Source organism: Hippichthys cyanospilos, chromosome 16, assembly GCF_059441005.1.
Source record: "Hippichthys cyanospilos isolate Australia breed blue-spotted pipefish chromosome 16, RoL_Hcya_1.0, whole genome shotgun sequence".
Classification (NCBI taxonomy): domain Eukaryota; kingdom Metazoa; phylum Chordata; class Actinopteri; order Syngnathiformes; family Syngnathidae; genus Hippichthys; species Hippichthys cyanospilos.
In genome coordinates, this window is record NC_142384.1 from 14411307 (window position 1) to 14433485 (window position 22179).

At 41.7% G+C, this 22179-nt stretch overlaps 2 protein-coding genes and 1 long non-coding RNA gene across 3 annotated transcripts; 2 read left to right on the forward strand and 1 right to left on the reverse strand.

Annotated features, from left to right (window-relative positions):
• Window positions 1–34: 34 nt before the first annotated feature.
• On the forward strand, window positions 35–3071 carry LOC148410785 (uncharacterized). The gene is made up of 4 exons (XR_015868253.1): window positions 35–96; window positions 1486–1562; window positions 2172–2316; window positions 2437–3071. It is a non-coding gene; the product is annotated as an uncharacterized LOC148410785 (long non-coding RNA).
• Window positions 3072–5722: 2651 nt separating this feature from the next.
• Window positions 5723–8732, reverse strand: txn2 (thioredoxin 2). The gene is made up of 4 exons (XM_088437179.1): window positions 8662–8732; window positions 7456–7727; window positions 6848–6971; window positions 5723–6541 (listed from the first exon to the last, which is right to left on the reverse strand). Exons 2-4 carry the CDS (start codon window positions 7725–7727, stop codon window positions 6425–6427), a joined length of 513 nt encoding a protein of 170 aa, XP_088293305.1. The 5' UTR covers window positions 8662–8732; the 3' UTR covers window positions 5723–6424.
• Window positions 8733–14818: 6086 nt separating this feature from the next.
• Window positions 14819–21860, forward strand: LOC148410787 (CCN family member 1). Its single transcript, XM_088437827.1, has 5 exons — window positions 14819–14996; window positions 16274–16487; window positions 17298–17738; window positions 18143–18321; window positions 19262–21860. Exons 1-5 carry the CDS (start codon window positions 14946–14948, stop codon window positions 19565–19567), a joined length of 1191 nt encoding a protein of 396 aa, XP_088293953.1. The 5' UTR covers window positions 14819–14945; the 3' UTR covers window positions 19568–21860.
• Window positions 21861–22179: the final 319 nt, after the last annotated feature.

The window sequence follows — 22179 nt, forward strand, 5'->3', positions numbered from 1 at the left end:
AGCAGTTGGGCGGTGACAAAGAAGCAGGCGAAAAAAGCTGAAGTTGAAAAGCTGAGAGGAGGAAGGGGTTGCGATAAAGAGTGTTTAATGAGAAAGGTATGTACATAGTAAGAATGATCATGACCATATAAGTACTATTCACTCTCAGGAGGGGATTGCACCAACCAGATCCCCCCTGAGTGTCAGCAACAGGGTCTAGTCTGACCCCAGTGTTCAGTCTAAACTAATAGCTGTCATGAGTCCTGTTTGTTACTTCCTTGGGATGAAATGCTTCATTTTACTGTTATGTGCCAGTTATCATTCAAAATGTAATTATTGCTTCTATGAAGAAATTGATATTGTAATTTGCAGTTTGGTTTAGTGATGACCCCTCTGTCTTTTCATTCCATTCCATTCATAAACCGTTCACTAAAAAGAGCCGTTCAAAAGATGTGCGATTTATTCTCAAAATAAAAACTGGGCTTGGTGATGCGCTGCAATTCATTTCATACTTTTAAGTGTTTAGTATTTTCTTCGTCTTAAATGTTAGTCATGTTGGGAATTGTGTCTAACGTGGCTTCATTTAAACAACTCATTTTTACTGTGAGCGACCTTGTGGTTATTATTCAAATCAGAGGACCGTTTTGACTGAAGTCAAATAGATTTGAAGTATGATTGTCACACTTTTACACATTTCAGGCAAGCAAACCATCACGCTAACAGTGACCAATGTCATTGAATATTCGTGTCATGCCCATTCATTCATTGCTTGAAAATATATTGTGGGCCACAAATGGTCCCCAGGCTGCAAGTTTGAGACCCCTGCTGCTTTAAATCCTATCATGTAAAAATAAAGACACTAGTGTGAGGTTAAAAAAATAAAAGTTATATTTTGGACCACCTGTCACCTAAACAGGTTTGTGTCAGTCAAACAGGTGAGTCGACGTGCATGCCCGGTCATGTAAACGCGACGTGGGAACTGCTGCAGGTGATCCACTAATTATTTTTAGGGAGGGAAAATACAGTCAGACATAAGACGGCCTGACCTGATTGTGGTTTCTTTGTTCTCTTCAAAAACACCTGATAACGCAATGATTTGCATGCTTGCACAGGTGGATCCATGCTAAAAGCAACCATATTTGACAACAGAATAAGTTTAAAAAAAAATACATGACTGAAAAAAATAACACAGATGAAAGGAATAATTAGTTTACATTAAATAGAACAGTTCAATGTGAACTTGTTTACCTCAGATATTGTCCTGGGCCAAGTAGAACTGCTGGCCCACTGCCAGTATAAATGCCAAAACCAGCAGGGAGACATTAATGGTGGAAAATAAAAACAGTTTGCTTGCACATTGTGAAACAAGCATTAATGAATCAACACTTCTGATCCAGTGAGAATTATTAACGAGAACGCTATGGGCATGTGAGAACTTGGATGAAACAGGGACAACCGTACAAAAGTAATGGATCTTGAATCGACATATTTTCTGTCTCATATTAGAGTTGATTGTAAATGCAAACCAGATGATGATGTTGCAACGTTGCGGGATGAACAACACAATGTGACGATTGCTTCAAGTAAGTGCTATTTCTTAACACGTGGCTGCTTTATACTAGTGGTTTTCAAATGAGATTTTACTGGAAATAAAACGAAGAAACAAACATGCAAAAATCCTTTAAAAATAATTATTGAATTGTTTCAGGAAACTATACGTTTATAAAACACACATGTTATTCAATAGCATTACCACAAAAACTCAGATTCTATCCCATACTAGAATGGTTGGACCCAACTTGTCATGTGCCACCTCTCGTTACCTGTCAAGTAAATGATTTATTTTGTGAACATATCTCTGCTATGATCCCAAAAGAAGACACTTTAAGTTGAATATTTTTCTGTGGACAAATGTTTATTCATAATTTTTTCTTTTCGAGAACAGATCTGACGCTTTATGTTAATCATTTTTTTGTGGACAAATATTTATGACTAATTAAGTTAATGATTTATTTTGTGGAGAGATCGCTACTATAACCAAAACAGAATGCTTTCTGTTGAATATTTTTATATGAACAAATATTTATTCATAATAATGTTGTTGGGTTTTTTTTAGAACAGGCCTGACACTATATGTTGATCATTTTTTGTGGAAAAACATGTACTAATAAGTTATTCCTTTTCGATAACAGATTTCTTCTATGATCCAAAAGAGGACGCTTTAGGTTGATTTTTTTTTTTTTTGTGGACCAATACAAATGAAGTTTGAAAAAAGGTTGAGAACCACCGCCCTACACTATATCATTCAGTCCCAGTACGTTGGAGAGGTAGCCTGAGGTATGACTGGCATTTCCTGGCAAACACTGAAAAATCACATTTTCTGAATAATCTGTGAATTACGCTCGCTGCATGTGTCATTATGGAGAGGAATGTGTCTGTGTTTTCATATATGTTTAGTTACGGAGCATCCCATGTAAGTGGAGCGGCTACAACACTGAGCATTCAGCATGCCTGGACTATGTGGAAAAATCAATAAATCTCAGTCGCCTCGCTGGGATGGGTGGGAAGTATTTGACATGTCAGCTGGTGAGTCAAAGGTCACCTTGTTATATTGCTTGAGCTGGACCAGACAGAGAAAGGGACAAGTGAGGAGGAGTGGAAGAAAATAGTTCTCAGGATAAGCAACTTTGACATAAAGCCGATTTGAAAAATACAACTGAAAGGCCGCAGAGTCGTCTTCAGGTCCGAGCAAAAGTTACCAATGCAAGTCCGTGTTTTATAGAAAGTTTTAGGTCATGTCAAAAACAATCTCGCAAATGTAAACGTGTCCAAATGAAATAAACCGCATCATCGCTTTTTCTCTCAGTGTTCCACCTCCGTTTGCGTAATTCTGCTGACAAACAGTCACAAGCGTGCGCTTGTTGCACAATGGCGAAATACACTATAACAAATACTTCTGGGCACGGCAAGTAACGCAGGATGAAGACGAAGGCATGGGATGACCAAATATGGAGACATACATCTGACCTCACCGTCTTCTTCCTCCTCCTCCTTTCCACTGTGACCCAGTCTCGCTTTTGCCTGCCCTGGGTTGTACTTGCAACAGGGTGTGTCTGTCATTCAGGGTGTGTCAAGCTATTATATCCTGCAGTCAGGGAGAAAGGGACCCATTCAGTGTAAACATTTTCAAGCTCTTGCATGTTAACCGACTGACCGCTTTCTCTATAAAATCACTGCGTGTGTGTGGCTATTCATGCGCCAGATGATGAATGTGTACCTTCTTGCATGTGTCTTTTATATCATCTCACCAGGTGCACCAAAGTACTACTATTGCGGAATGTAATGGCAGAAAACAAACAAAGCTAGATTTTTTTTTTAGTTGTTAGACAGGACCTGTAATAAATTGCGTTCCTCATCTATGTTAAAAAATGTATTTTTTGGACTATAAGTCGAAACTTTTTTTCTCATGATTTGAGCCCTATATGCCCCGTATGTATGATTGTATATATGAATTATGTGCAATGTGTTTATGTGTTGACACTGTTGCTGTATGTGGGCAATTAAAAAAATGTTTAAATACGAAACAAAAAAAGGTAAAAAAATTCCATCAATTATATTATTTTGTGCAGATTGTGTGCAAAAAGGTTGTGCTAGTCAAAGCTGTATTGTTGCTCTGACCAATTACTCAGTGGACGGGAAAATGCTGGATAAACTCGCTGGGCCTGTAAGGACAAATATGAAAGCTGACTGGTTAAAGAATCAGCCTCATTGTTGATAGTTTGCATTACATCTGCCAACATTACATATTCTAATGAGCCTGGACAAACCAGATTGACATGGCAACAAAAAGACTAAAATCTGATTGGACAGAAAAAAAAAAAGAATATCAACATGTACGTGCTGGAAGCAGTGCCCTTAAGAGAAGTGCCACATAAAAAGACTATTAATAGACTTATATAAATAAATAAATGCACAGAATTAAGGCTGCAATTTAGGATTATACTTACTACCCCTAGAAGCTGAAATTGTGAGACACTTTTAGGTCCCTCAGTGATTGAGTTGACAATCAAAAATATTGATCGTTTTGTTGTAAATTAATCAAAAAATCACTGCGTGCAAAAATATCGTTCGTCCATGCATTAGACAATTCTACAATCTTGCAACCTACATCCGCAAAAATAAACATTAATGAATACAATCAAAATGAAATGTCAGTCAAAACAGTGGGGCGTATTTAACACGGGATTTCACCAAAAAGTGTCAACTGTAACCACACCCGTCAACCATAGCACTCGTCTGACCCAGATCCTAAAGATGTGCCCTCACACCTGACCTACAATGAAAGAAAATTCAACACACACGCAAGAAGGCGGGCCTCGATTCCATTCATTCCTGCAAGTAACCCTCAAAAAACGACACAAAAGCAGCTCATACTGGAATGCAAAAGCTTTTTGCGAGACCCGAGAATGTTTCAATGTCAGACAAATAATTAAGCGGCAACAGCAATCACTTTGTCTTCGTTCATCGTCTTCCTGTCTTTTGCTAATCAGTACACAGGAAGGAGTGATAAGACACATGTTGACTCACAAAACTCATGCAGGAATGTTAAGGAAACGTAGACCCCTTTTGTTGAAACGTCTCCTTGCTCGTTTATCATCTGCGGTCAATAATTTTAACATTAAAATGAGTATTTTTGCAGCATGGGAAAAATATGGGAGAACCAGAAAAAAAAAAGAATTAAGTGCGGCTCCAACATTTAGAGGTCAATGTTGAGTTTAAAATATAAATACGGCAATGAATTTACTGTAAACACTAAACAGTCTCGGTCCGTGCCAAGTTTTTGTTGTACTTAGCTGTCCCGCACACAACTCTCCGCCAACAATCACACACACAAGGAAAAAGAGGCAGTTGGCCAACTTATTCGAGATTGTATTTCCATCAAACACACCGCAAACATTAACGGGTTTCAACTCCTGCGAAAGGCAAACAAGTCTGAGGCGTCATAGAAGAATTCTACAGCTCTGCCTGTCTGCAGTTTGACCAGCAGCTCTCGCATGACTTTTTTCGCCTTATATGGTCACAAGAGAGGGTTGAGTAACACACATACACACAGACAGGGGGAGTGAGGATGGGGGTGTGGTCTATTGTGTTTGCCGGAAGAGGTGTAGAGTTACATGCTGTTCTTGAACCTTTGGAACCTGTCGTCATTTCTCTGTTCTCGTTTAAGGGCAGGAATTAGGATGACCCTTCCTGCGCGTTTGTATGCAGGGTTCAGGGTGGTTAAAAAAGAAGCGGGCAAGTGTTTACTGATGGTACATCATTAACAAGGATGCTGTCATTCTGTTCTAGACATCCCATGTTAACAAACTATGTTAAGAATGTCTTTTGATCCAAGCCTGCAAGAAGCGTGCATCTGGGGCCTTCGCCGGTTTCGGCCGACTTGCATCCATCATACGTGCTAGTGTAATGCAAGTGGAATTCCCCCTGATTAAATCCTCCTGTGGGTGCTACTGAATGGCTGTGCACACACATCCTAGCAGTGATCTCATCAAAGGGGGAAAGAGTAAAGTACAAGACTAATGATTGCAGTTTGATAAGGATTATGTCAACTGTGGACGGCGTGGTTACGAGGGCAAGAAGGTCAAGCCGATTCAGTTTGCATGATATTTTCTGGATTACAGTTTTGGCACTCTATTTTGTCTTTTCCTATCCCAGGAAATAAACCAAGCCAAATGCAAACCCAACCGTTTCGATTCCTTTATTACTTCATGTGGTCATGTTTACAGTGTTCATTTCAGTAATAAAATTAATCAAATTCTTCGCAATTCCTGCTTGTTGCAAGTTTCACAGTCAGGACCAAAAAGGTGCACATGCACAAACGCACACGATTTTCATTTATCACGTTTCTAAGCACATTGTCGTACTACCATTTGTGTGGTTTGTACATGTTAGAGAAACACTACCCTCGCGTGGACAAAAGCAGAAACTACAGTTAACACTGTGACACCCCATTCATTTCTCTGGTTTTAAGTTATTTCCTCGATTACTAAAACTCCAAATGTTCATCCCTCATAGTACACAATGTAAAAGGAGTTCTGTCGTCTATTTGCAGTTGTAATGGAAAAAAAATGTTAAACAGAATACACGTCGAAAGGTCTGAATAAAGCTGTTGGGGCCGTCAATAGTGACTGTAAGTGCTTGAGGGGTGTACAGCGTTTACTTCCAAGGTCATTGGAGGCCCACACCCATTACTGGACTAAAAAAAAAAAAACACGAAACAAAAGAAAAACAAAAAACCAAAGATGAGACAGCACACGGCAAAAGCAGTGAGTCGAGTGATGGGTGTGAGCACAACAGACTCAGCTTGGCTGGTGTGAAGACTTTGCAGACTCAAAACGCGCACGGCACCGCATGATGGTAAAGTGACAGGCCTGGGAGGATTCTTTTATTTCCCAATGATCTTGCTGACAAACGAGTCCAGTTCATCATCATCTTTGATCCCCACAAATTGGTCGACGACGTCGCCTCCTCTCATGGCGATAACCGTTGGAACGGCTGACACCTGAATGCGCAAACAGAACCATGCTGTCAAGTGTCACTGTTAATATTGAACAAAATTTTGAAAAAAGATACAATTTAAAAAGTATAGTAGTCTGTAAAATAGTCGACTGCAACGCATATTAATCAAAGCATTTTGCTGAATATCCAATAATGAACTTTGTCAGACAAGCCTTTCCTTCTACATTGTTTGGACTCAATCCCCAACAAAAAAAGCGCGGTTTGAAAAGTGTAGGTCACCAAGCCCCATTTGACACCAGTATGTTTATGTTCATAATTTCAAATTAAACAAAGCATCAGTCACACTCACCCCATATTCAATAGCCAAGTCTGTGTGATCATCGATGTCCACTTTTGCCATAGCGACACGACCTTTTTGTTTTGCAACAGCCTTCTCCAATCTTGGTCCAAGGATTTTACAAGGGCCGCACCACCTGGAAGGACACCCCCAAAAAAAATTCAATGGTAGTTTGTATTCATTGTACAGCGTAGGAAGGGGACAGTCATTAACACTTTTTTTTTCTGTCATTTTTATGTGCAAGCGCTATTCTTAAACCCCCTTGACAAATGCCAGTTATTTTTCATTTAAATTTAAATTTGAATTGATATGATGGAATACAACTATTTTATTTCATGAAATCCTGACTGTGATTGTTCCACCTGGCCATCCCATAAAAGAATTTCTGCCTATGCCCCTGCTGTGAGACACACTCTACCTATAAATACAACATTGTTAAAAGTATACATTTATTTAACCACTTTCACCAGTCAAAAGCTAACATTTGGCTATAATTCATTTGATTAAAAACACGCGATGTCATTTTCAGTTGATAGAGGATGAAAAAACTGTTTTCAATATGAAAGATTTCAGGTTGTTTTTTTTTTTAAACCACACACACATGCACTGTGCATACTCACTGTGCATGGAAGTCAATCAGCACTGGTAGTTGACTATTAATGACCCTCTCTGTGAAATCCTCATTGTCCTGCACATTGAAGGAGACTTGACGAGAAGAAATGTGAGGAAGACTCCGAGTATGTGAACGGGAGAGGAAGGAGATCCGGGTTGATGAAGGCTGCAGGGAGGTGGAGAAGGACTTGGAGGCTATGGCGGCAGAAGATGTTGGGAGGCAGCGGATCTCTTTTGAAGACAGCATCCAAATCCTGCGCACTAGCAGCCTGTGGGCCATCTAAACCAGAGACATCCAACAGAAAAAACATTGTGAATTTTATTTAAACAAACTTTGTTGATTTCCAAGCAGTCAGTCAAGGTTAATCAGAGTCAAGCCCATCATAAGAAACTGTAGGCAAGCATTTTTAAAAAAAAAAAAAAAAAGTATGGCAATGCAATAGTTTTGTAGTGCTTGAAGAAAAAGCTAAATGCCTTACACTTGGCACACTAAACAGCAATTAATATCATTCTAGAAAATAGATTTAATTAAAAGCAAGGAGTGCAGATTAAAATGTATTATCATTATTTTCATTTATTATTTTTGACATCCACGTTTTTAACATTTTTTGCAAGTAGTCAGTCCATTTTTTTCATTAGCGTTTCATTACCGTTTTTAAAAAAATACATTTAATATTTATACATTTCAAAAATGCTCCACACTCATCTAGTGGTTTTGACCAGGACAGACTACGGACTGCATATGATGTGAATCACAGCTGGCTCTGGAGCAACGTGCGCATTTGTTTCCTCACCTATTCGCGACGGTCTGCGTGCGTACTTAAATAAAAGTTGTCAAGTCGCGTGTGAGCTTAAGGAGCCATGTTTCTACATTCTGTTGCTCAACACGCACAAGCAAAACAGGCTATCAATAAAACTTGACGATTAGCAACCAAACCAAATGATCAATTCTTTGGCATGTTTCTCGAAAGTGCTTTTCATGACATTATATTCGCTGTGTAACTATTTACTGCAGAGGGATTGTTTCTTCCATTATGTTACGTATGACTTTGCCCTCTTCGCCCTCCTCCTTTCCCAAATCATACCCGGCTTTATCTCACTAGAAAATAATAAAAGAAAAAAACAAACAAACAAACGAAACACTCCAACAATTTACAAATGTGCTATTTCCGCAAACGCTTACAGATAAAAGTAATGTATTTTGAAGCCTTTACCTTCCAGCTTCGATATCGCTCCGCTTGGTCTCAAGGACCAAAGTAGTACTTCCTGTCCAGCTTGGTAGCATTTTAACGACTCACATTCACACAGCGATTTCATTACTGCCACCTAGCGGTCAAGTATGTAATGGCACACACGTGAACGCCAACGAGCCATGCTTAAAGTAAAATATAAAGGTGGCAGCATCCTCTGGAGCTGTTTTTTCATCTGGAAGCTGGGCCTTTGCCAAAATGGAAGGAATTCTGAACAATTCCGAACACTATTCAGTGATAACACAAAACCTTTAGGATGCTTCAAGACAAAAACAGTTCTTTTTGAGAGTGGTGTCAATGACGTGGCATTTGAATGTTGTTATATCCATTGTATTTGTTAAAATTGATTTCAAATTAGGTTCATTTGATTTTCTATAAAAGCATTTCAAAATAACTACCTTTTAAACACATGGTCAACAAGTCACAAGACCCGACTGCAATAGGGGCAAATATGAACTTTCCGACCTCTCAAGATAACCAAGAGCAAGCAGCCGCAAGGAGTACAAACTACTGACTCTACTTGAGAGAAAAAAAAACGCAGCAGAAGAAGAAAGAGGATGCAATGTGCAGGTAAAGTTAAATATTTATTGCTAGCATTGACAGAGGACCATGGCAGACGGTAAGTAGAAGGACGACATCACTACAAATAACATGCGATGAATATTTGTATCCAAGCCAGCCAGACAGCGCGGCAGGCCACAGCAGAGACAGAAGTCCCGCATTCCCACCTCCCATCTGTCATCTTAAGTCTCTCGAAGATGTACCCCACCTGCCTCCTGAAAACAGCCCCCGCCCTCGAAAACACCCCCACCCTGCCCCTCCATTTACCGCCACGGGCATTGATGTGAGCTGTGGCCTCTTTCATTTTCTGTGCCAGCAAATGTCTCTGAAACCGTAAATGTTAAACCTGTTCACTGTGCACGATATATTTGGCTGAGCCACTGACTCTGCGATTGTGAAGTGAAATGCAACAAATCTTAAATCTAACACACTCAGGTGTATTTGTTCATACTAAATTGTCCTAGATGTGATTGGTTACATGAAAGTTTGTTCGTCTCTGTGTGCCCTGCAATTAGCTGGCAACCAGTTGAGGGTATCCCCCGCCTTCTGCCCATAGATAGGTGGGATCGGCACCAGCAAGCCTGCGACCTTTATGAGAATAAACGGCTACAGTAAATTAATGGATGGGTAATAAAGCAAATGGAAAGCCCTGTGGCACTACACTGACACTCACAGGTCAGTTTTAGTACTACAGCATCGTCGTGAGTGTAGTGGGGTTCTTGCAAATCCCCAATGCACTACTAACTACATAAACACGTTTTTTAAAACTTGTTTTGTACGGGTCTATCACACTTTAAAAATCGACACTGTACCTGTATCTGTAATAATGTTTGTATACCGCGTGTTTTGGTCCTTGCGTGCGGTATGAAATTACACTGCACAATTATGTTATTAAGTCATTTCAGGTAGATGGTTGTTTATAACTTATTTATGATGTAGTGGCGTTATTTTTCCAACAGGGGACGCTATCAAAAGAGGAGGTGGGGGTAAGGCAAGAGGGGGGTGGGTGTTTATTAGACTGTGGCGGTTGGGGTCTGAACAGAGGTGTTCTCTATGTCCTGGCCGAGGTGGGATCGGTGTGTCCAGGACCAGAACACACAAGCCTCAGTCCATCTCACCGCTGGCCGTCCTGCACATGTTTACCCTCAAACGCAGCCCAAACTGTTTGTGAGTGAGGCTCCTTTTTCAAGGTATCTCACCCGCTCCACCGTCCCCCCCTCTTCTGCCAAATAAACATTGCACCGGAAATTGCAGGGATATCTGGGATTTTTGAGGGTCCCACTGGAAAGCAGGAGAGGACTGGAACAAGGGTGCTCTCTGTGACACCTCGGAGGTGAGGGGAGGGTGTAGACTTGGGGGTAGGGGGCGTTGGAAGGGGAGGGGGTGTGACCTTGCTTTGGGTGGACTCGCATTAGGAAGGCACACTCACACTCACTAGCAGGTACAGGTGACCCAGTTTCCCCTGACCCCGTCGGGAGTGTGTGCTAAGGTTCACCTCGCTGGTTAAGCAACCCATGAAGTTCAAAGGTCAAGAAAATGAATTCATTCAATGGCATTAATAGCTGGAACTTTTGCATCGACTTCACTGCAACTATACAGCACTCTTATCTTAAAGCAAATAATTGTCCAAACCAACGATTCAAGCCTTCTCAAAAAAATCGGGTCAATCATATCTCAAGGCACAACTGCACTATATAATAATAATAGCCACTGGGTGTATCAGTCTACATGAAGAGGATTAGAGTCGATGACATTGTATTTATCCCTGACTCTTTTACTTAGTGCCACTCTATCATTTTTTTTTCATTTTGGATTCTTCTCATTTTATCTGGTCTGTAATTGAGATGTTGTTTATTCTTTTTGTATACCATGTCAAGGTTAGTATCAATTACCCTACATGCAACGTGCTCATGGGACATATTTATACATATATGTGGGAAAACAGGAATGCACTATTATAAGTTCAAATGAATGATTTTCTCTTCTTTCATTTGGGGTTTGAGCATATGTCCGCAGAGAGATAAACATCACTTCGCAGAAGATGACTGGGCAGCCATAAAACAAGTTAGTACGCGTTGAGAGAAAAGTTTTTGAAAGATGCTTAAATAGAGGCGCGTGTATTTGACCCGCCTATCAGCTGCAACGCCCTGTCTCCTTTCCCTTACTTTAATGTGTTCCAGTATTTGGGAAGTCAACATTAAAGTTCCTGTTCTTAATTTTAAAATAACATTAGAGAATTTTGTCCTCCACAAATTCTGCCTATTTGCTTGTTTTTCTGTCCCATTTCGTCTGTTTTGGAACATGTTAGAGACTTTGTGGTCTCTTTTAGGTTATGTCATGGTACTTTTACCACGGGAGAAGTTGCCACATATTTGTGACATCACTCAATTGGAAAGATGGACATTGAAGAGAAAAACAGACGGTGTAAAAGCAGCGGGGTTGTCACATGGTGCCTTTTTATTGAACATCTGCATGTCCTTAAAATTATAAAAGGGATATGTACTGTAGTGTATACTGATAAAAAAAAGCATTATGAATATGTATTAAGCCCAAACCCATCAGAATTTTCTATTTCAATTTTTGGCAGAAAAATATACCAGATTTCTGATTATTCGGCCGATTGATTACAAAACTGTAAAAATTTGTGAAATAAAGTGAATAACTTAACACGTTTCCTCCAAATGCATTTCCTTTTCATGACTGATCCCTATTATCTGTGTTTATGTTAGTAGATGAATGTGTGTAATATTTAACACATTTATGCTTAATATATGTTGCACTATGTTTGTATTTCATTTTTAAAAACAAATTGTGACTTTAGCTTGTGTGCAAAATAGCGACAGCCTGGTCACTTTTTTGCACAACTTACTTGCATTGGTTGTAAAAATAATGATATGCTTTGTTTTGAAGGACAGTTTCACGGAATGTTCTTAACAAATTTCATGGTAGATAATTACATCCGACTGTCATCTTCCCCACAATCGGCGCCGACGCACCACCGGGCGGTGATCGGTTGACAGCTCCGCCCCTCTTTTTACCCGAAAGTCCCTCAGACAGCACCCAACCGGTTTAGCCACAGGTGGTGAGCTCATGGGAAGGGCGACCCACGTTGTCCTTTCGGACCAGACCCATGGGTGAAGGCCGGGCCACCAGGCGCTCACCAAGGAGCTCCACCTCCAGAACGGGGCCTTGGTAACCCAAGCAAAAAACGGAATCCACTACTGTTTCTCATCACAAGTGGCATATGAGCCTTGCTTAGTCCGGTCTCTCATGTAGGACCTGTTTGCATTGAGTGAGCCCTCGGCTCATGGGGGGGCCAGGTATCCAGCATGTCCATCATGAAGCTCTCGCAGAGCTTGCCGATGAGTCCCAATGTGAAAAATGAGCTGCCTTGTTCCACTGACCTCACTCTGCTAGCAGCTTCTAACTGCTAACATTTCCTTAGCTTGCGGCATGTGCTACACCCCTCTCCCCTCCCTCAAGGTATACATTCTCCCATCACCTCACGCACCTCTTTGAAGCTTGTTTTGAAGGTTTCCTCTCCGCGTCCCCTGCCATTGCCCAACTTTTCCGATGACTTCCCATGAACTCTTCCACTGTGACCGTTACTCCGCCCGAGTGTTTAATAGTGCTGCCGAGAAGAGTTTTCAGCGAGCTCGTAAAGCAAACTTGTGTCACTTTGACCATTACGCGTTTTGATGATTGCTGTCAGCTTCGAATTGAAAGGTCGGCACACAGAGAGAGGCTTCTCAGTGGGTAGTGCTGGTATTCCCAAGGGAAATGACTACCTCTGCTTTGGTGTGTGTTTGGAAATTTGCTAGGTTTGTTTATTATGTCTGTGATGGGAGCCACTGATGTAAAAAGTCTTTGAAAATCCGCTGTCATTACATAGAAATAAGGGGAAAACATTGTTTGTGTGTGCGTATGTGTGTGTGTGTCGGTTTCGCTACCTGCATTTTCTCTTGACGCTCGGCCTTGTTTACATGGTCCTGTTACATCACCTCCGAGCACTAACAGAGAGAGATGGATTGTGTGGGAAGAGGATGGAGGTTTGGCCAATGCAAAATTTTGCACTCTATGAGCCTCTTTATGTGTACGTCTAAGACAGAAAAAAAAGTATAGAATCAGTTTTTAAACATGCATTATTACATGAAAATGCATATTGACTAGAGTTTACGTGATCAGGATTTTTGGGGCCGCTCATGATCGCTGATCAGCCAGTTTAAAACTAAATGATAACCCATCAGCAATCTGATCACAGGACTTTAGGATCGAATGAGTTCAATACCTTTTTATTTACTGCGTATATTCGTATAATGTTTATAGGATATCAGTAAAATTATATAAAAATACATATATTTTTAGTCATGGTTTAACAATCTTTGCCATGCTCAGTTAAGAACATCAATTTGCGGAAGTGTCTTCCTTATTATAGCATATTATTGTTGAATCTGAAAGTTATGGTTGACTTGTATTATGCACATTTTCCCAGAGAGTTTAAAATGACAAAACTTTTGGGGCATTCGCATTTGGAAACTCCACAATTAGCTTTACTTTTGACATTTTGTTTTGCCTCTGCAGTCTCGATCTGTTTTAAACCTTACCCCTATAATATAGTCCCAAAATGTTTGAATATTACTGCTGACTGGGCAGTTTTGCTTTTTCGTTATTCAACTGTCACACAGATAACAACTATAGTGAGGATAAACGGCAATGGAAAATGGATGGATGGATAATCAATATTGTTTGGCTATACAGGTTTCAATGCTAGTTAAACACAGTTTGCACATACATACCTGTATGTTCCATACTATTTATACTGTAAAGATGAAGAAGGTACCTATACCTGCTTTTGGTAAGAACAAACAAACGTCAATTTATGCAGAAGAGGTGAAAGAAAAAAAACATTAAAAAAAACAAACATACACTGGTTAACACAGAAGTGCGCGTGTATCAGTTGGCTGTAGGCTCAGGTGGAGTACACATCCTGACAAGATGACAGTGAGATTTTCCAGGAGGCTGGTCCTCAGTTCCTCACCTCCGCTTAAAAAAAGAGAGAGAGAGAGAGAGAGAGAGAGAGAGAGAGAGAGAGAGAGAGAGAGAGAGAGAGAGAGAGAGAGGTAGCTTGGAAACTCGTTGGTTACTACTGTATAAGTAAGCAATGTGGACAGGCTTGGATCAGGATATAGGACGTTTCAGTAATAGTTTTTATTTTTATGACCACTGTACACAAACTATAAAGCATGTCAGGAGAGAAAAAAAAAACAACAAGCGCGCGTGAAAAGAATATTAAAGCAGCAAAATATTCTTTCCACTTGATCGTAAACAAATAAACAAGGAAAGGCCGGGTCGTCTTTGGAATGTAGTAATTCAGAATTTTATGAATGACCGCATTCATGTGTGGCCCCGCCCCCTTTCAGTCTAGTCTCTAGCTGGGACGCTTTGGAGCGCGTTTCCGTGCTAATTGGTTAGCGGAGCAGCAAGGGGCGTGGCTACTATAAAAAGCACCGCGCTCGTATAAAACCTGGACCTGAAACTTTGATCGATGACATTTAACAAGTGATATGGACGTTTCGTGACTCGGATCTAAACCTTTGGGACAAATACTATTGTTGTTGAACTGAAAGAGGATTTATTCTTCTGTGACAAGTCCCGCTTCTCGTCTTCTATGTGAATTAGCTGACAGCATGGGGATGCTGCTGTTACTTGCTGTCATGCAAGCGCTGACACTCGCTTTGGTGAGTGAGTGAGCTTCGTTTATCTATCACGCTGGATTTCTCGGGAGTGGGACAATGAATTTGAGCAGCGAGAATAATTGTTTATGTAGCTATCAAATGGGCAACGAAACCTCAACCACAATCGTATCTATGCTGATCTGATAGAAACGAATGAGAAAACACGAATGCCTGTTTATTTATTTGTTTACTTCGTTATTTATGCTTAAAAACGTCTTTTATTAAAAGTAGATTGTCATTGGTGATTATTATTTCTGTTGTGTGTAGTTTACGTATGAATATTTGAATTATTTTATTCATCAATTCCTATTGTTATATTCACAATATGGTTCATATTATAGTTCTTTTGTCCATTATTGGCAGTCCAAGTCCAGTTCTTGAGGCACAAACCAACCTGTTTTTAATGTGTCCCTTCAGCCATCACACCTGATTCAAATAATCAGGGTTGTTATTAGGATGCTGATGAGCTAATCATTTGGATCAGGTATGTTAATTAAATGGAAACACAAAAACAAGCTGGATTGTGGCTCACACTCTTTTAGTAATGATATACTGTGGTATACACACACACTCTTATAAACATGCTCGAATGTGTATACATGTACACATAATATACATTAACTGTGTGTATGAATATGTACAGTATGTGTGCACATGTACTTCCTGGTGTGTATAATACATACAGTGTGTACTGTATACGCATATTAAATATGTATGGGCATATACATATTGAGCATACTGTATTTACTGAATGTATGCATAAATTATATAATGTATCTACACACACACACACACACACACGCACACATATATATATATATATTGCACACATATATCCACCTATATCCCCATCACACACACTCTATGTATGATATGCACAGATTTACAAAATGATGTGACAAAAAAGTTAGGCGTCACGATCAGAAGGTCTCAGTAAAGCTGAAAGATATTCAAGTTTGCGCCACTGACTCAAAGGAGAACGCGTGAAACAAACAATGTAAGCGCAGGGAGGTGTTGGTGATGGCAGGGGTCAGAGAACATCGCTTTCATCCTCGCTCAGCCAGCAAAAGCCATGCAGAAGGCGACAGTGGGTTACAGATATCCTTGCGGGGCTCAGGACAGAGCTGGGTATTCAGCCAATGTTTAGCCTCGCACACTTTGAGGAATTTCTATGATGTGTGTAACATGAGTCAAACTATTGTCCCGCGAGCTTGTAATGCAGCTCCTCAGCGCCTGGAAACGGGTGTAAACAGTTTTGAAATCTTTATTTTGTGGCGTAGGTGACTGCAGAGTGTCCAGTGGTGTGCGAGTGTCCAGCTGGTCCGCCGTCCTGTCCCCCAGGGGTCAGCTCTGTCCCGGATGGATGCGGCTGCTGCAAAGTGTGCGCCGCGCAGCTGAACCAGGACTGCCACGAAGGAAGGCCCTGCGACCACCATAAAGGCCTGGAGTGCAACTACGGCAACGACGTTGGCCGTAGCCACGGCATCTGCAGGGGTACGTAGCTAAGAAGTGGTTTGACAGCCACCGCCGAGAGCCATTTTGGCTTCGGATTGGCTCTTACTTCAGGGTTGTGTAAGGGAATGTGTAACTTCAGGGAGGGGAATCTGGCTCCGGAGCCAAACGCTTGGACTTTCTCTTTGATAGGAGCTTGAGGTTTGAAGCCAGAGCCACCTTTCAAAAACAGAGCACCTTCATGAGCTGCACACTGAAAAGCGGCCAAGTCCGGGATTTATATAAGTAGTTCAGTGTGTACACAAACAGCCCCATGAAACACACAAACACCCGCGCACACACATTGGTATTTTTATATGTGTGTTTATTTGGGGGTGTTTCTATATAAAGGGGGCTATCCGGGGTGTTGCATCGGGGAGTCCCACTGAGAGAGTGAAGGGGAGCGACAGTGTAAACAAGTCCAAATTTCTTTCAAGGCTCGAATCGAGTTTGGTTCGTAAATTTAGAGATAATGTGTCCGTCCTCGGTGCGCCCTTCTTAACTCATTTACTGCCAATGGCAGCTTTAGACATCCACCCAGCCATCCATTTTCTTTAGCCACTTATCCTCACTCGGGGACGTACTGGAGCCTATCCCAGCTAATTTTGGGCAGTAGGCGCAGTGCAGAGACAAACAACCATTCACACTCCCAATCACACTTAAGGACAATTTTGAGTGTCAAATACACCTGCTGTGTAGGCGGGCACGGGGGTAGCATGCAGGTTCCATGGAAGGGAAGGCCTGTGCCGGAATTGAACCTGCAACCCCTCCGCCGAGGCAGACGTGCTTACTTTTCTTCTTTTCTGCTTATAGCCAAGGCGGAGGGCCGCTCCTGTGAATACAACGGGCGTATCTATCAAAACGGCGAGAATTTTCGAGCCGGCTGCAAGCATCAGTGCACCTGCATCGACGGGGCAGTGGGTTGCGTGCCCCTGTGCCCCAGTCACCTGCCCCTGGCATCACCTTCCTGCCCGGCGCCGCAGCTGGTCAAGGTGCCGGGCCAGTGCTGCCTCAGCGTCGATTGCCACAAGGGAACGACCGTGGTGCCGCCGGTGCATCGCCAACCTCAACCTCCGGCTTACCCGACGTACCCCTTCATCCCATACCCCGCGTACCCATATGCCAAGCCCTACGCAAAACCTTACCAGAAGCTGTATCCCTACAAACCCAAAAACCAAATGGACACCCTGGGAAACGAGCTAGTGGAGGTGGGCCGCAAATGGGACAAGCCCCACGGCCACAAGCACCTGTCGGGTATGTACGAGATAGCGAAGCGGTAGAGCGTGCTGTTTTAGCCATTTTGGCCCTCTGGCGCACAAACGGCCCCACTGTGAGCCTTTAGCCGTGTGTGTGTGTCAGCATTTACATGTGGCTTGTTTTCCACCGGCTCCCTGCACACCAGAGGTGCTCTCTTACATACACAGGTCTCACACAGCACATACCTCTGTCACCCAGCGTTCCCTCTCTGTAATCACCCTCTCTATGTGTTAGTGTTGCCCGGTCACTGAATGAGGCCAGTGTGCTTTGCATCTCTATTTGCCTCTCCTTTTCCCCTGACTCCCCCTCTGCTGCTTCGACTCCTAATTTAACGTTCGCTGATCTTACGTCTTGTCCTCACCGTTTTCGTCCCTCACGCTCTCTTTCGTCCTCTCTCGCAGCGTGGAGGAAAATGGGGGATCGATGCGTGGTCCAGACCACTTCCTGGTCGCAGTGTTCTCGCAGCTGCGGGATGGGAATTTCTTCTCGGGTAACCAACGACAATGCTCGCTGTAAACTGGTCAAGGAGACGCGGCTGTGCAACGTACGGCCCTGCAGCTCCGTGTCCATCCCGGCCAAGGTGAGGGACGATTTCAAGATGGGCTATCAGGCGAGGTTAAATTGACCCGTCCTCCACAAAAGTCGCACAGCTTCAAAATAAATAGCAAATAATACATGGTCAATGCAGTAAGCTTATATTTTGAAGTTAGCACTGTGGTTAGCTTGAGTCCTCGCAACGCCGTTATTATTGGCCTCATATCACAGAGCTACCATCAACACAACGCCCTTCAAAAATCATATTCAATCACTGATTCGGGATTCTTGCCCACAAGGAACCCATCACGAAAAATGCCCTTGACATTCCAAAAGTTAGCATTGGTAGTCCCAGGTTTAGAACCTTTTACGCAACAGACAGATAATACTCAACAATACTCACAGGCATTTATTCTTTATGAAAAATGACCAATATTATAGCACACTGCTCCTGTTTATCCTCAAGAAGAATTTTAGTCTCGACAATATAAATATGAAGTATACAGCCCTACCAAATACATGCATCAAATAGTCAAAGATTGCATTTTAAATCACTTCATAACATTGAAAACGTTTGCCTCATTTTTTTGCGGGGGCTTTAAATTAGACTTGAACACAGCTCTGTTTTCCGTGTAATTTAAAGAGCACTCGAGTCACCCACCCTCACATTTCCTACGTGACGCTCACCGGCAAATGCTCCGCGATAGCACTGAGCCACTTCATGCTGATGGGTTGTTAGGCACCGCTTTCACACAGTGTTTTCAAAGCTGTCGTGGGCGTTAAGATGTGCATCGGCGTCACTCCTTGCTTATCGTTGCTACGTGCTCAATATGCTCTTAACCGAAGCGGTATTCTCACCTCTTTTTGTTTTCTCTGTCCCTTTAGTGCATTATCTTAACTTTTGAGTGTTTATTTCAGTAAAGAAATTCTTTCTTTTCAACTTATGGTGCTAACCCCTTCCACCTGTTCTTTGCGTACCTCTACAGAAAGGAAGGAAGTGTTCTCGAACTCACAAGGCCCCGGAGCCGCACCGCCTGTCCTACGCCGGTTGCAGGAGCACTCGCTTGCACAGGCCCAACTACTGCGGGGTGTGCAGAGACGGCCGGTGCTGCCGGCCTCGTCGCACGCGCACCGCCAGCGTGACTTTCGCGTGCCCCGACGGCGAACGCTTCACCAGATCCGTCATGTTCATCCAGTCGTGCAAGTGCAGCGACGAGTGCAATCATCTCAACGAGGCGGCCATGCCCCCGCAGCTCTGGCTCTACGGAGATACACACAAGTTCATTGACTAGTTGGCCCACAAGCTCCTCGGCCCCTACATTCCTTTCAACGACAACGAAAAAACATTGAGACCCCCCCCCCCCCCCCAGGCACGTGCACAGATAGACCCCTAATGGTGCTCTGGCACCAGTTTTTTTACCCTGGATGAGTGCCCTTTGCCTGGAGCCCATTTTTTTTCTTCTTCATTAGACATCCAATATTTGAATAGAAAAAAAATTCCCCTCTGTCATTAACTGTCCCCAAAACTGTGCAGTGCCCTCAAATCATTCGAGCAGGGGTGTGTAGACTTTTGCTATCCACTGTAGCTTTCATTCACTTCCTTTGTATATAGATTTATTGACTGTGTTGATTGTGTTAACAGATATGAATACATATGTTAAATATCTCTACTACTGTCTTTTTTTTTGTTTTAAACGCGTGAATAATTTTGGTGATGAGTGCCCTTTTGTTGGCTTAAGCACTGCCCCCAGAAATGTCTGTGCACGTGCCTGCACGCCACCTTAAACAGGGTGAAAAATGACTTGCGATTTTAAAATACTGGCGAGTTATTTATACGTTGTAATTTTTAACAAAATTTAATCTGTGATTATTTTCACGACTTCTGTATTTATATTTAATGCAGTGTTTCTCGGCCAATATTGAAACCATCCCATCTGATTTCTTCACTACAACTAGTGAATATTTTTTGTTTATCGACATCAACCATTTTTTTTGTTAGAAAAAAACTGTGAGACTCTATACTACTCTCTCCCCATAAATTTTGGACCATACTGTATATTTTAATGACATTTTTGTTGGATATCTTGCCACGAGATTTTTCAAATAATATCATTTTGTTTGCCGCCTCAATAACGGTTGGTAAACGCTGCATTGAAGAACAAACACAAGAGAAAAAGTAAAAACTGCAGATTAAACTCTAATACTGGGAAAAAATGAAGAAAAAAATGACAATATATGAATATGTTATTAGCAATATCCAACAATTAATGACTTTGAAATCACCCTGTTAAAAGAGCGGTTTTGAGGATATTACATGCATGTTCTGTGCTTGTGACATTTTTTGCAATTTTTTCCGGGGGATGGAAGGAATTTTGAGGTGATCTTCACCAGATCTGCTTTAGTGTAGATTAAATTTCATTTCAATGGCCTTGATGGGGAGTGTTGTTCCTCTGAGAACCCCCTTGAGAACCCCCCCTGAGACTTTTGTTTGTGCTATGTAAATAGCTGATGCGTGATTACATAACTTTGGCTGTTTTATTATTTGTTGGTCATGTGACAGATGTTATGAATGAAATCGGCCTTGCGTTACTGATAAACCAAAACGCCGAGGTGGAGAGTTGACCGAAAGGCCCGACGATGACGTCAATCTGACACTCACGCCACCCGTGAAACCTTTTGGTATTTATTCGTTCATATTTATTGTGGGGTTTTACGCTCGAGTGGTCGTCAGTTCAGCCGGAGGAGAACCTCCGCAGATTGACAGCGAGATGAAAGCTGATGCGTTGAGATTTGAAACATGTCAAAGATTGTTTACACAGCTGGACTCATCCCATGCTTTTGTCTCCTCAAGAAACTGAGGCATTTAGCAAGCACCGGAGGAACAAGCCTGGGAATGTGGCGCCAGGAAGACGACCGGCCAATTACGACCAAATTACAATCCTGGTTTGCGGGTCAGCGAGAGCTAAATCCTCGCTGGCCGGGTTGTTATAAAAATACAAATCAGAAACTGTGCGTAAACCTATCATTTGTGACGAGAGGGCGGAACTCAAAGGCCTGTCATCAAGCAGCTACGGTTGGAGGCTGAGTCATGCGCGCAAACCGTTAGTCATGATTCTCGCTGGTACTGTGAAGTGGAGTCAATCAAGGGACTGTTGTCAGAAAAGTATTTTGGTTTTGCGCACTCAACAAAATGCTCACTTTTTGGAACACGTTTTGACCTTAATCAAATGTTGTTTTTTTTTAAACCATGGCGAGAATTCTTCCTGTTGTGCCGTGAGCAAATGTTTTTTCCCCATGCAAGCTTTCTTAGTCAAATGTCAAAGATGCCCGTCGCTCTGGAACTATACCATTAGTTATGTTGTAGGGACATACTAGAGCGGCAATGTCCAGGCTGTATATGGGCCAATCTTTTTACCAGCAGTACTGACATAGTCTGTGTATATTTTAGCACTGAATTCGGATCCTTTACATGCAACTCAGTGCAAATGTTGAGGATTGTAAATCTGCGAGTGTACATTAGATTCCATCTGTAATTATTACAGCATGATTTTTATTGTATATTTCATTAAAGATTTCAACAGTCAATTATTGTTGGGAGAAAGCAACAACTGAAGCACAAGACACCTGATGCCCATATTGCAATTAATCTGACACCCCTAATATATATATATATATATATATATATATATATATATTATATATTTACTCATATGAAATTCAAAATAGTTTTACTTTTTGTATTTTCTACTATATACTACTATTTACTATTTATAGTCAACAAACCAATTATTTAATTAAACTCAATAAAATAAAGACAATTGGTACAATTTTAGGAGAAAGAGCTTAGGAAAAAATAATTTGACTTTTGATGTTTTTTCCTTGTAAAAAAAAAAGCAAAATAGTG